General features: G+C 40.3%; 1 protein-coding gene and 1 non-coding gene across 4 annotated transcripts in view; both read right to left on the reverse strand.

The window, feature by feature from the left end:
* Positions 1 to 13,022, reverse strand: part of LOC121458924 (protein DBF4 homolog A-like) — a 37,465-nt gene extending 24,443 nt beyond the window's left edge. For all 3 annotated transcript variants that reach the window (XM_041668323.1, XM_041668324.1, XM_041668322.1), the window contains exons 1-3: positions 12,811 to 13,022; positions 11,455 to 11,627; positions 898 to 1,077 (exon numbers count right to left, since the gene is read on the reverse strand). In XM_041668323.1, coding sequence (XP_041524257.1) covers positions 898 to 1,077; positions 11,455 to 11,627; positions 12,811 to 12,856 — 399 coding nt within the window. In that variant the 5' untranslated portion in view covers positions 12,857 to 13,022. The remainder of the gene's footprint in view (positions 1 to 897; positions 1,078 to 11,454; positions 11,628 to 12,810) is intronic.
* LOC121459154 lies at positions 9,788 to 9,946 on the reverse strand. Its single transcript, XR_005975914.1, has one exon. It is a non-coding gene; the product is annotated as a U1 spliceosomal RNA (small nuclear RNA).
* Positions 13,023 to 13,166: the final 144 nt, after the last annotated feature.

The raw sequence follows: 13,166 nt of genomic DNA on the forward strand, positions 1-13,166 counted from the left end.
TCAGCCTGCATCCTTCTCCTTTTCTCAAGTGATCTCTTTTTGCTCTATATTTAAACTGTTTTTCATATGGCTCCAACAGATAAGGAAGGTATGTTTTAAACAGCAACTTAATTATATGTCAATCTAACAATTTAGATACATTAAGTGTTTTATCTCTCACTCTCTAAATATTTAAGTCAATTAGTTTTCCTTCCTTTTGTCTTCCACCTTAATGGCAATGACTTGACAGGAGAGTATTGCCAGTAATTTTTTAGCATGGATTTATAATTTCGTTTATGCAAGGGCAAGCAGAATACCTTTGTAGGCCTTTTATGTCACATGATCTTTGCCACAGACTAAAATTCTACCTAAAGCATGAAAGCAGCCCTAACATTTATACAGTAATTACACACACATTTTCTACTTGCCACGAAATACTGTTTTGATTTTTCACCAAGCTCTTGGATGTGTAAAATTATGCCTAACTTGTAAACTGTGTGAAATAGGCAGTAAGCTGGAACTGGTCAGTTTGTTTTAGTCTACTTTCAAATTTCTTCAAAAGAGTGACTGGCTATTAACTTTTTTTGTAAATTATTCCAAAAACAAAGCTACCGTCTAAAGTAAAAGTGTGTATGTATGTATGTATGTATGTATGTATGGAAGGAATCAGGGTACGACTTGAGCACACTGTATCATTAAGAAAAAGACAGCCAATGTTAAGCACAGTGAGGAAACCGTGGAGCTTCAGCTTTATAACCGCTCCATTTATGTGCTATAAGCCTGCTATTCAAAGTCCAGAGAGGTAGAAGCAGGAGGGCTGACAATTTTGAGGTTAGTTTGGGCTATGTAGAGAGCCCAGATCAGCCTGAGAGAGTTACACAGTGAGATCTTGTCTCTAAGCATGTATAACACACTTACTCTGTCTGGAGACTTAAAGGAACTCCCATCGTGGCTGGGATGAGGTGAGGTGGTTTCCGCAGTATAAGCAGATTCTGGACTCGGTACCGGAGAAATTCGACCCAATGTTTGTGCATACTTTGCTTCCTTTTTATTTGAAACAAGATAACTGATATCTTTGCTGAGAAATTCCTCAACTCGCTAGAAGAAAACAAAGTACTTTTAATAAAAACTACAAAGCTATTTAAAAATTACACAAATTACAATTTGATGCAATTTGTATCTTACAAATTGGTACTTTTCGAGCTATATTTTTTCAAGCCAGTAGTTCTCATGTGCGAAATACTATTCTTAAGTACTTTATCCTAATAATGTAGTCCATGTACTCCCAGGGTACTTCTCTATGTATTTTGGAGATGAAAACTGAAGTGACTTGGAGTTATACCAACAAAGTTTTCTACAGAGGTGAACTGTTCTTTGCCTGTATCATGTAAAAACATTGTACAAACTAGCTACTAAGCACCCAAAATGTAGTTATTATAACCAGACTATTGAATTTTAAATTTTACTTAATTTTACCAGCTGGTAACACAGTTCTAAATCATTAAGTTTAAAACATTTTCTAAGGCCGGGTGGTGGTGGCGCACGCCTTTAATCCCAGCACTTGGGAGGCAGAGAAAGGTGGATCTTTGTGAGTTCGAGACCAGCCTGGTCTACAAGAGCTAGTTACAGGACAGGCTCCAAAACCACAGAGAAACCCTGTCTCGAAAAACCAAAAAAACAACAAAAAAAGAAAACAACAACAAAAAAAAAAACATTTTCTAAGGCTTAAACATAGAAAAAAAAATTGTATAAGCATAAAATTGTTAAAAGGAAATGCCCAACATGCTTTGTAGTATCACATGTACCAAAGTCAATGTTATTAAAGACCACTCATCACTCAGGAAGAATTAAACTAAGTCTACTAACACTACTAGTACTATTAAAATGCATGCCATATAAACACAACTGCCATGGAAGACTGAGAACTAAGCAGAAACAACTAATACTCAGTAAGGAGACCTTGTACAACCTCTATCTAATCTAACTTCTTCAGGAATCATATCACAAAAGGCAATAACAAGGTCTGTCAGCAAGAGGCCTCAAGGGGTTGGCACATGTTGCCAAGCCTGATCAGAGTTTAATCAACTGGAAAAACATTGCAGAAGGATAAAACAAACTCCTGTAAGGTTCTCCTCTGATTTCCATCTACTACTGAACATCTTAGATGTGCACACTTACACACACACACATACAAACTTACACACACTGTGTAAACATGTTTTAAGAGGCTAAAAAAATGAAGTGAAGTTTGTTATGTTAATAAGCTATATTAACTCAGAATTGGCTGCTGAGAGGAGCAACCTTAGGGAAATGCAAACTGTTATCTTTTCTCCCAGGCAATATTCATTTTCACTGACCAGCTAATAAAGTATTTATTTATTCCAGAAAATATAAGCCTTGTATAAAGGCAGGAAAGATAAAAGTATACGTATACACTAGTTCAACTTTCTCTCTCTCTCTCTTTCTTGATTTTAGAGATGAGGTTTCTCTGTGTAGCCTTGGCTGTCTGGGAACTCTCTCTGTAAACCACCTGGTCTTGAACTCAGAGATCCATCTACCTCTGCCTCCTGAGTGCTGGATTAAAGGTGCTTAGTTCCACTATGTTAAGTGTGACAAGTCAAAGGCAATCTCCATCTTTATGATGCTTTACACCATCACTATGACAGCATTAGGAAGGTTGAGAATCACTGCTCTATGGTCTTTGGACAGATGCTTTGAAAATCAAATGAAGTCGTAAAGATAGGATCAAGCGCCAGTGCTACTGCTCTGGCTATACAAAAGGAAGAGAATTAAGATGGGATGATCAGTCAGTCACTGTACTGTTATTTTCTCATTGACTCTAACAAAATACCTCACAAAAGCGACTTTAAAAAGTTTATTCTGACTCAGGATTTGAGGAAATATAATCAATTCAACACAGCAGAAAAGGTATGACAGCGGGAGCATGAAGCAACTGATCATGATGAAATTATGAGGCCACTGCTCTGCTAGTGTTCACAATGGTTTCTTTTTGGTTTTGGTTTTTCGAGACAGGGTTTCTCTGTAACGTTGGCACCTGTTCTGGAACTAGCTCTTGTAGTCCAGGATGGCCTCTGCCTCCCGAGTGCTGGGATGAACATGGAGTTCATGGAGTAGTGCCTCCTTGTCCTGCTTTACTTTGTTGCTGTGTTAAAACACAAACCAAAACCAACTTGGGGAGGAAAGGGTTTATTTCAGCTTATACTTCCAGGTAACAGCCCACCACCTAGTGCAGTGCCTCATGTCGTGGTGACCCCAACCACACAATTATTCTTGTTGGCACTTCATAACTGTAGTTTTGCTGTTATGAATCATAATGGTTTTTTTTTTTTTTTTTGGTTTTTCGAGACAGGGTTTCTCTGTGGTTTTGGAGCCTGTCCTGGAACTAGCTCTTGTAGACCAGGCTGGTCTCGAACTCACAGAGATCCACCTGCCTCTGCCTCCCGAGTGCTGGGATTAAAGGCGTGCGCCACCACCTGTGTTTTCCAATGGTCTTGGGGGTCTCAACCTAGCTGTTGAGAACCACTTGATCTAGGAGAAGCCAGGGCAGGAGCTTGAAGTAACTGAAGCAGAGACCATGGAGGAATGCTGCTATCCATGGCTGGCTCAGCTTGCAGATGTCCACATCTTTGACACCCTACTTTCAATTCTTTCAGATATATACCCTAAAGTAAATTGCTTAAAACCCCCTTTTCCACCCTGAAACCATCCAAACTGTTCGTGCAGCTGTTGTCTCAATTTACATTCCCACTAACACTGTATTTTCTGGTCTTTACCAATAGCTAATTTACCTGATGATTAGGATACTGTGGGGTTACTAATAGATCTTTTATGAGTGCCTATTTAGGCCCTTCACCCATTATTTACTTTTATGTGTATGAGGGTTTGCTTTTATATATGTATCTGTATGTATGCCTGGTGCCTGAGGCCAGAAGAGGGTGTCACATCACGTACAACTATGTATAGATGATAGTGAGTTGCCATGTGGATCCTGGAAACTGAACCCAGGTCCCCTGAGTTTTAACTGCTAAGCCACCTCTACAGGCCCCTTAACCCACTGGATTATCCTTCTGTTGAAATGTAGGTCTTCATAAATTCTGTACATAAATCACTTATCAGATATACGATATACAATTTTTCTTCAAAACAGATCTCATATAGTCTAGGATGACCTTAAATGACTGATTCTCCAGTCCTTAGCCCCCTCCCCACCCCACCCTTAATGTTCTGATGACTGGTCAGTACCACAGTTTGCATTTTATGTAATGACAGGGACCAACCCCAGAGCTTCATGTAGGCTTAGCAAGCAATATCTACTGCGCAAGCACTAATCATTTGTAAAATATTCTCTACCACTCCTCTTCCTTCCAAACCCGCTTCTCTCCCTCAAGAACTGCCAAAGCCGGGCTGGAGAGATGGCTCAGAGGTTAGGGCAGAATTATATGCCATTCTTATGGTGCTAAGGGATTTTAAAGAACCTCTTAATATAGTTACAGATTCACAATATGCAGAAAGAGTTATCTTGCATATTGAAACCGCTGAATTTATACCAGATGACACAGAGTTGACTTCATTGTTTATCCAGGTACAAGACATAATCAGGAACAGGGTTTGTCCGATGTACATAACACACATCCGGTCCCATACAGGTCTGCCTGGTCCTCTAGCCCAAGGCAACACTGAGATTGATCAATCATTGATTGGAAGTGTGTTGCAGGCCTCAGAATTTCATAAGAAGCATCATGTCAATAGTAAAGGCCTAAAGAAAGAATTTTCCATTACTTGGCAACAAGCTAAGGACATTATAAAGAGATGTCCTACTTGTTCTTTCTATAATCAAACACCGTTGCCTGCAGGGAGTAACCCAAAGGGTACTAAGAGAAATGAAATCTGGCAGATGGATGTGTTCCACTTTATGGAATTTGGTAAATTAAAATATGTACACCAAACCATAGACACGTATTCAGGTTTTCAATGGGCTACTGCCCTGAGCTCAGAAAAAGCTGATTCAGTAATCACACATTTATTGGAAGTTATGGCCATCATGGGTATACCTGCGCAAATAAAGACAGATAATGGTCCAGCATATGTATCTAAGAAAATGAAACGCTTTTTTGATTATTATAATATAAAACACATTACAGGTATACCAAATAATCCTACAGGTCAGGCAGTTATAGAAAGATCAAATCGTACTATAAAGGATATGCTGAACAAACAAGAAAGGGACCGAAAATACCCCCAGAAATAGATTACATAATGCTTTATTAACCTTGAATTTTCTTAACGCTAATGAGAAAGGAACGACAGCAGCAGAAAGACATTGGATAATGGAAAAGTCTGCTGAACTAAATCACCCGATTTATTTCAAAGATGTGCTGACCTCTCAGTGGAGGCCAGGAGATGTGCTACGTTGGGGAAGGGGTTTTGCTCTTGTTTCCACAGGAGAAGAAAAATTGTGGATACCATCAAAATTAATAAAGTTTCGATTTGAAGAGGAGAAACCTCTTGGAAAGGAGAAATGACAACTCATCCACAATGATGATATTCATACATGTGGTAAGAAAAACATATAGAATGGGGGCAGGGTTCTGTTCTTATCTCCACAGGAAAACACTCATCTTTGAGAAATTCAAGGGACCCTGGATGTTTGGATACTGACAGATGGAAAAATACCTGCCCAATAGGAAATATCAAGAAAACTGAATGGGTTGTGTAAGCAATATTAAACCATATTTCTAAATTTATAAAGCTGGTTTTGAAGTTGGACTCTGGCTCAGTCCCTCTCCAATTCCAAGCCTGTTAGTAAGAGAAAAACCCAGAGTTTCTGGAGTTTCTGTCTCATGTCAAGAGCCATGATGTGGGACAGAAAGAAATATGAGTTTAGAAAACATCTATGCTTTTCTTCATATCTATCATACTTTTCATTGAATATATCTATCATCATGTCTTTCATTGAATATATATATATGTCTATATATGTCTATATGATTAATGTTTAAGTTTTTCATAATGAACAATGAGTTTTTCCTGAAGTGACATTTGAAGTTTCCAGGAAGAAGATGGGGCCCCATAACAACAACTCCACCTGGTTGATATGACGTCATGATACTGATAGCACTACTACAAGACCTGCTTTGGGTACCAGCTGCACAAGACAGTTCCAACTTGGTTACCTGAAATGGTGCACATCTTATACAACATTTTGGCCAGACCTGCACAAAATACTCAGAGACTATTGGCAATTTTAAAAGACACTGATCTTGAAATTTAACCATCATTTTACTTTCACAGGATCCCCCAGAAAGAACGTCGCCCCCATGACAGCTGGAAGTAATTCTAGAGGACGAAGTCCCCTCTCCCAGTAAAGTTTGCCCTTGGGTTTAGGGACATCATTTAGGGGTTGATTATAATTAGTATACGATTGAGGGTTGGGGGAGGAATTTTATAAGCTCAGGGATCATTTTGAAAAAAAAAAAAAAGAGGGATGATGGGATAATAGATTTGTAATTGTGAGTTACTGTTTTTAGACAAATATATTGGTATAGATTCTTGTATATTGATACAAAGTTAAATTATATTGACTATTGTATGCATGCATGTTTCTACCTCTGTTTAAAACATTTTTATGTATTGACATATGTTGTATTGATATATATATTGTATATATTTACCACATTGCAGTGTACATTTCTACCTCTGATTAAGATACTTATATGTTTGTGTATTGATATATATTTACGTACTGCAATGTATATTTGTACATTGTTTATATTTGGAGGTCATTGTCCTCATTTGTTTCACAGTCGTTTATTGTCTTAGTCTTTAAGTTAGATAGATATTGAGAATTATATAGACTAATAGTCATCTAAGTTTGTCATTTATAATTAGACTAATCAGGTTCTTTAGATATATAGAGATTATACTCAGTATAGATAGATAATCTTCAACTTCTTCAAAGAGCTGTAGAAAATGGCCTTTAATCTAACTCAGAGTTTTGTGGTAGTGAGACACAATTGCTCCTGGCAACACCACTCTAATCCCGAGAGAATGTTGAGCACCAAAGACACTCCACCTGGAGCCTTTCTTTCTGGCAGAACTGGCCTTGGGGCAAAGAAATGCCCATACCTCAGCCACTGACAAAGATATAGAGCGTGCATCAATGGATAAAACAGGGCTGTCATATCCTGCCAAGACAGGGTAAGATAGTTTTGAAAAGTTGTTTGCCTTTGAAAATGGTATGTCAGTTATGTTAGGCCTTAGCCAAAGTTGGTTGCTTCAACGCTGCTAATGTGACTTTGGGTGATTGCCTAGGTAGCTAGTTGTCTCTGTGATTTGTTGCATGTTTTGGAAGTTGTTTTACTGAACTTCCTAATTACCCAGGTAACATTATTTCCCTTCTCAGATCTTCGATGGGGTTGAAGACTATATAAATGTAGTTACTTTCTCTCATGACTTGGCCAAGTTATTTATTATACAAGACCTAAGGTAGTTAGAATAGGATATTTGTACTTATTGTATATAATTTCATAGTAGGTTTAGAACTCTCTTATTTAAACAAAAGGGGGAGGTGTTTCGGGAGGTCCTCCCACTCCTCCAGCCTATCGCTGCTGAGATACCAGCCCATTGGGGCGTGGTCTCTCTCCCTTTAAAAAAGCGGCCACTTCCCTCTCTTCACTTCCTGCTCCACCTGCGACTAGACTCCCTTCCTGGTTGCACAGAGGGCTGACGGTGATCTGTAAGTTTTTTCCCCTTTAAATAAATACCACCCTATAATCATAATTTCAAACTGGTGTGGCATTGTTTATGACTTACGCCTTCACAGATTCTTCCCTTCAAAATGGGATTCATTCCCAGAATACCTCAGCAGTGTAACCTCTGCAGGGCAGTGGAATAACCTTGCTCCATTCCCCCACACCAGGAGGCCTTAGAGCGAAAACATTCAGTCTTTGTTCTAACAGTCAAGTTTACAGAGTTAATCCATCAAAATTACCTGCTAACAGACCACATAAAAATGTCTATAGAAGACAGGCACTAAGCAGGAAGGCAGCATGCTCCACCTTCGCTAACAAACAAATCTGGGTGTCCCCAAAGCTGATTATCACAAAAGAGATTGGATGAGGAGAATGTGAATTCAGGATTCAGGGGTGCTTAGTAACTTTATCTAATGGTTTCTGCTGTCAGGTATTTCCCCTTGAATGCTGGCTCTTTTTTGGGTAGGGTCACCTCTACTGGAGTACTACTGCTTTGTCAGTTTCTACCTGCGCTTTATTTGATTTTGATATGCATATTATCATTGTCTTCGCCTATGGAATTTTTTAACTATGTCTGCAAAAACCAAAAACCTTGTGGAGATCAGCCCTTATTCTTCTTTTCCTCTTTTCCTAGCTACTTCTTTTTCTGCTCTGTGTCCCTTCACTTTACTCCCCACCCTGCACACAAAATAAAGAACATGCAGAGATAATGTACTTGAGTTATTTTTTTTTATTATTTTTTTTACCCTCAGATCCTTGCCTGCCATAGACATCTATTCTGAGTCCTGAGGGGGTACTGAGGATGGTACATTGTTTTTGCCATGTTTGGCATGTCCTTGTGATTCTTATTAATGAAGGAACTCTGGCCAGCCCACGCGTGGCAAACATGACTGGCAGACTTTGCCCTTCTCCTGTATTCCCTCTGCTTTGCTAAACCATTACATTACATTCCTAAAGCTAGCCATCAAGGTCTATTTCCATTTGGCTACTTCCTCCTCCTAAGGCTTACTCCCAAGGTCCAGCTATCCAAGTACTTAAGTCCAGCAATCAAAAGCCCTGTTTGGTTACCCTAATTAATATGCCCATCCTAACACAGGGTTTCCCCTTGTACTTCTATTTTCCTAGGGGCCACGTCTTTCTCCTCTATCCAGAGGTAGTCCTTTATCATCCTCTCTACCCCTACAAATATCCCTTCCCCTTCTCCTTTGTCCTCTATCTCTTGTCTTTGCCTCTAATTCCCTGCCCTTTGTCCTTCTGGGGCAAATAAATCTTTGTGCTGAGAACTTGGGCTTGGGGTGTCCCGAGCCAATAATAGTCTCTTTCACTTAATCTTCAGAGTATAAATCGCCTGGTGCTCTGAATAAAGTTGGCTACTTCATGAAACTTCGGTTCACCTCATTTTTAGGTCCTGCTCTCCCAGATTCATGAATCCAACTACCCTTATAGTTACCTTTCTCCAAATGTTTTATTCTAGTCTAAACTATTTAGAAATAGGCCTATCATTTGTTCTTTTTCTTTAAATTGGTCTCACTAACAAACCTGGCTCTATGTCCTTATGTGGCTTTGCTTTAGCTACTTTTCTTAACACTATGAAACAAAGTTTGCTATGTGCGAAAATTGACTGCTATACAGTTCTGTGTAAATCAACAGGATAATAAATAACATGTTTTTATTAAGACTAGAAAAAAAACAGAACTAGTCAATTAAACAGTGACACTTTTGGGGTGATCTGAAGCAACAGTAAGTAATAAAAAGGACAGAAGGGTTATATTAAACTAAAAATTGGGAAAAACATAACATTTTATTTGACAAAATTAGTTTGGATCTAGGAATTGAATCAACATCACTGAATTATAGGAAAGAAATTCTAAAGACTACAACTAAGTACTTCTTCCCAATAAGAAAGTTAGTGAAGTGTGGAACTTGGCTCTCTCTTTTTACCATATAGGTCCCAAAGATCACATGGGTTATTAGGTTAGGCAGCAAATGCCCTTGCTTGCGAGCTATCTCACTGGCCCAGTACTTTTTTCTCTAGGGGGAAAGTACAGCTGTGATCTCCAATAGCACAAATTTGCAGCAGAGTTTTCGGCATTTGAGGAAATCACAGGTGTCCATACATCTGTAGTGCCATGGAGAAGCCTCATCTTGAGAAAATCACCTTTGTGATCATGGTAACTCCATTGCCCCGGAAGTATAAATCTTACACTTTTAATTATGTACACTGAGATACTAGAAACCATGACAGTAAAATCTGATAACACAAAAAATCAAAACTATCCTTAACTACTATCTATTGCAGAAGCAATTCAAAATTTGTTTCTTGAACATAGCTTAGGAAGAGCTGTGAGGATGGGGGAGAAAGGAGCAGTGGTCAGCTTCTTTTTTAAATGTTTCCCACACTAGGCTTATGGACATACTATCGTCTGAAGCCATCTACTGCTAAAAACACAAACCGAAACATCAGTGATTTAGACCTAAAGTTAAAGACTGGGCAACATATCTGAGAAAGTATGAAGTTAGCCAAAGAATGGTGGTGTACCACGTTACTCTGGGAATGAGATTACCAGACAGCACTTAAGTTTAAAAACAGATATGTTTAGACATACCTAAGGTACTAAGTACATATACCATACCGTTGACAGACCAGTCAATGGTGGCATGTCTATCGACAAGACCTCTATACATGCAGCCATATGGGCCATTATGATAAACGCTACCATAAATATGTGATAATGAGTCAACAAAATGAATAGCAGAAAAGTAGGAAGTTCAGGGGAGTTGGAGAGCAAGAGTGGAAGGACAATGAAGGTAATAAATAGGGGGTAACCGGTTATGCTGCAATTTGTATATGAATGTAATTGACAAGATAGCAAAAATAAAATTCATTCAAAAAGTGAATATGAAATTTTTTTTCATATTCAAAGTAAAATTCTATTTATCCCCTGCAAAGAAAAGTAGAAAAATTTCAAGGGCAGGTAAGTAAAATATCACATAACAAAAATTCTAAGAAATCTGGGAACTACTCTTTTGAATTCTAGACTGGAAACAGGCAAACTTTCAGAAACTCAAAATTCCAAGCCAGGAGAAACTTTTGAAACAGAAAAAAATCATAATAAGCTCATCTGCTAGTATTTAGGTAATATTAATATTACACATGTGAAATCTTTTAGATTTTTGTCTAAGTTTTCTGATCATCTAAGTAATATATGTAACAGGGAAGACAGTTTAACTATAATTCCAAAACTGCTGTTCCCCCAATGATGGGCTTCTGTTGACACAGGAGTTCTCTCTCTCTCTCTCTCTCTCTCTCTCTCTCTCTCTCACTCTCTCTCTCTCTCTCTCTCACACACACACACACACACAAAATATTACAAAAGTCATAGATATATTTGGAAGGCAGGTCACCAGGACCAAGCCCTCTTTTTCCTTCATACTTAACCAGTTATCACAGAAACATGAACATTTTGTCAGGTTCTTTGTCCTGTGGTGTTGGGACTTGAGCACAGAAAATCCTGCACATGTGCAGCAGGTGCTAAACCACTGGGCATACTCCCAGTTCCTAAATGATTCACTAATAAACAATTCACAGTTTTAGGCTGCTATTGATTAAATGGCTATAATATTCCAAAAATGAAATTCTTTAATGATTTCATAAAGTGCTAATATAATTTTTATTTTTTTGGAGTGTGCAGTTTTCACTTACCCCACCAAGATCCTTTATGTCTTTTTGTAGTTTTTCACATACGGTGAGAGAAGGCAAGTCAAGGTAAAATATTTTTCCACAGAGAGGCTTATATTTGGATTTTTCCAGTCTATTATCAGTTTTCAGGGATTTCAAGGACGGTCTGTTCTTTTCATTTTTGTCTTGGATGCCACCTGTGATTAAGAAATCAGGTAATGCTTTATGCAGACCAAAATTTAACAGAAAGGAAAAATTATTAGTTATATCAACTTAAGTAACTAGAACCTAAATGTGTTCCTAAATATTACTCCATAGGGTGAAAGCCAACTGCCTTGGTATGCTTTCCACAAATTCTATACTGGAGACCAAGAGCTGACCCGACGGGATGCAGTCATTATTTGTTCCTGCTTCCCCCCCCCCCCCCCCCAGACAGGGTTTCTCTGTAGCTTTGGTGCGAGTCCCGGAACTAGCTCTTGTAGACCAGGCTGGCCTTGAACTCCCAGAGATCCGCTGGCCTCTGCCTCTGCTGGGATTAAAGGTGTGCGCCACCACCACTGGCTTGTTCCTGCTTCTGTATGAAGGCAGGGAACTCGACAGTCTTTCTAGAAAGCTCACTTTCTCAGGATGTAGCTTCATGATATTCATGTCAGCAGCGCTGTGAAAACTCAACACTGGGGTTTCAAAATTTAACAGCTTATTTACCTAGGCAAGAAGAAGAAAAGTATCTAAAATAAAGAACCCAATTCTCAAGGGTTACTGAGTGCTCAAATTATGGTTTCATGGTTTTGGCTAGTATTACAAAGAACTAAATAATCGAATTCATGCACTTTGCTTACATATTTGGAACTCAGGCCCACAAAGGACATCGCCATTCATCTCCTTATTTTAAAAGAAAAGGAGATGAGAATCAAGCAACTTCTATACACTTTTCAAACGCAACCTGCATCTTATTACCTGGTTAATAGACACTCATGTATGCATCTCTCTCAGGAAAACTTTTTATCATGAATTTTTATTTTAATCGATACGATGCAATTGAAATAGGAAACAACACGGCGTGTTTCTCCCTCTTTCACACACACACACACACACGAGCTTTAATTATGAGTGGGGCGGGCGCCTCGGCCGTCGGGGACCCGCGCATTGTCTCAAGCTTGCAGCCCCGGGACTGCGGCGTCGCAGCTGCGGCCCGGAGGGCACGAGGGGCCCGGCCCGCGCTGTCCCCTCACGGAGACCGAACGCCTTCAGGGCGCCACCGAGAAGCCACAAGTGTCACTGCGGCCGAGGCCCCCGCAGGGGCGACTCGGGGGAATCCACCGTGGAGCCGGCAGAGCAGGAAAGGATTAAAGGGACCGCGGCGGGGGAGGGGCTCCGTACCCGGGAGGGGCGCCTTGCTGTGGATCCTCATGGTCTCCAGGTTCATGGCAGCCACCAGGCACCTACATGCTGGGTCCGCACCGCGAACACAAAGCTGCAGGGTCTCCGGGCCCAGGCCGCGGCGCCGCCGTGAGGGGCCGGTTCCGGCGCCGAGCCTCCCAGCAGGAAGGGGCCGAAGCTCCGACGCGTGAGCCGCGGCGGTTAAAGATTTGAAAACGCGTCACGCGACGACGGCGCCCGGACGCTCCCCGCCCTTCCTGCGCCGGGCCCGCCTCGCGCAAGCTCCACCTGCCGGGGTCGCGCGCCGCGGGCCCCGCCCCCAGGACTCGGCCCCGCCCCCGGGCTGTGACTCCGCC

The sequence above is a fragment of the Microtus oregoni genome, unplaced genomic scaffold, assembly GCF_018167655.1.
Source record: "Microtus oregoni isolate MIOR12 unplaced genomic scaffold, Mior012 000018F_ref0000195, whole genome shotgun sequence".
NCBI classification, from domain to species: Eukaryota; Metazoa; Chordata; class Mammalia; order Rodentia; family Cricetidae; genus Microtus; species Microtus oregoni.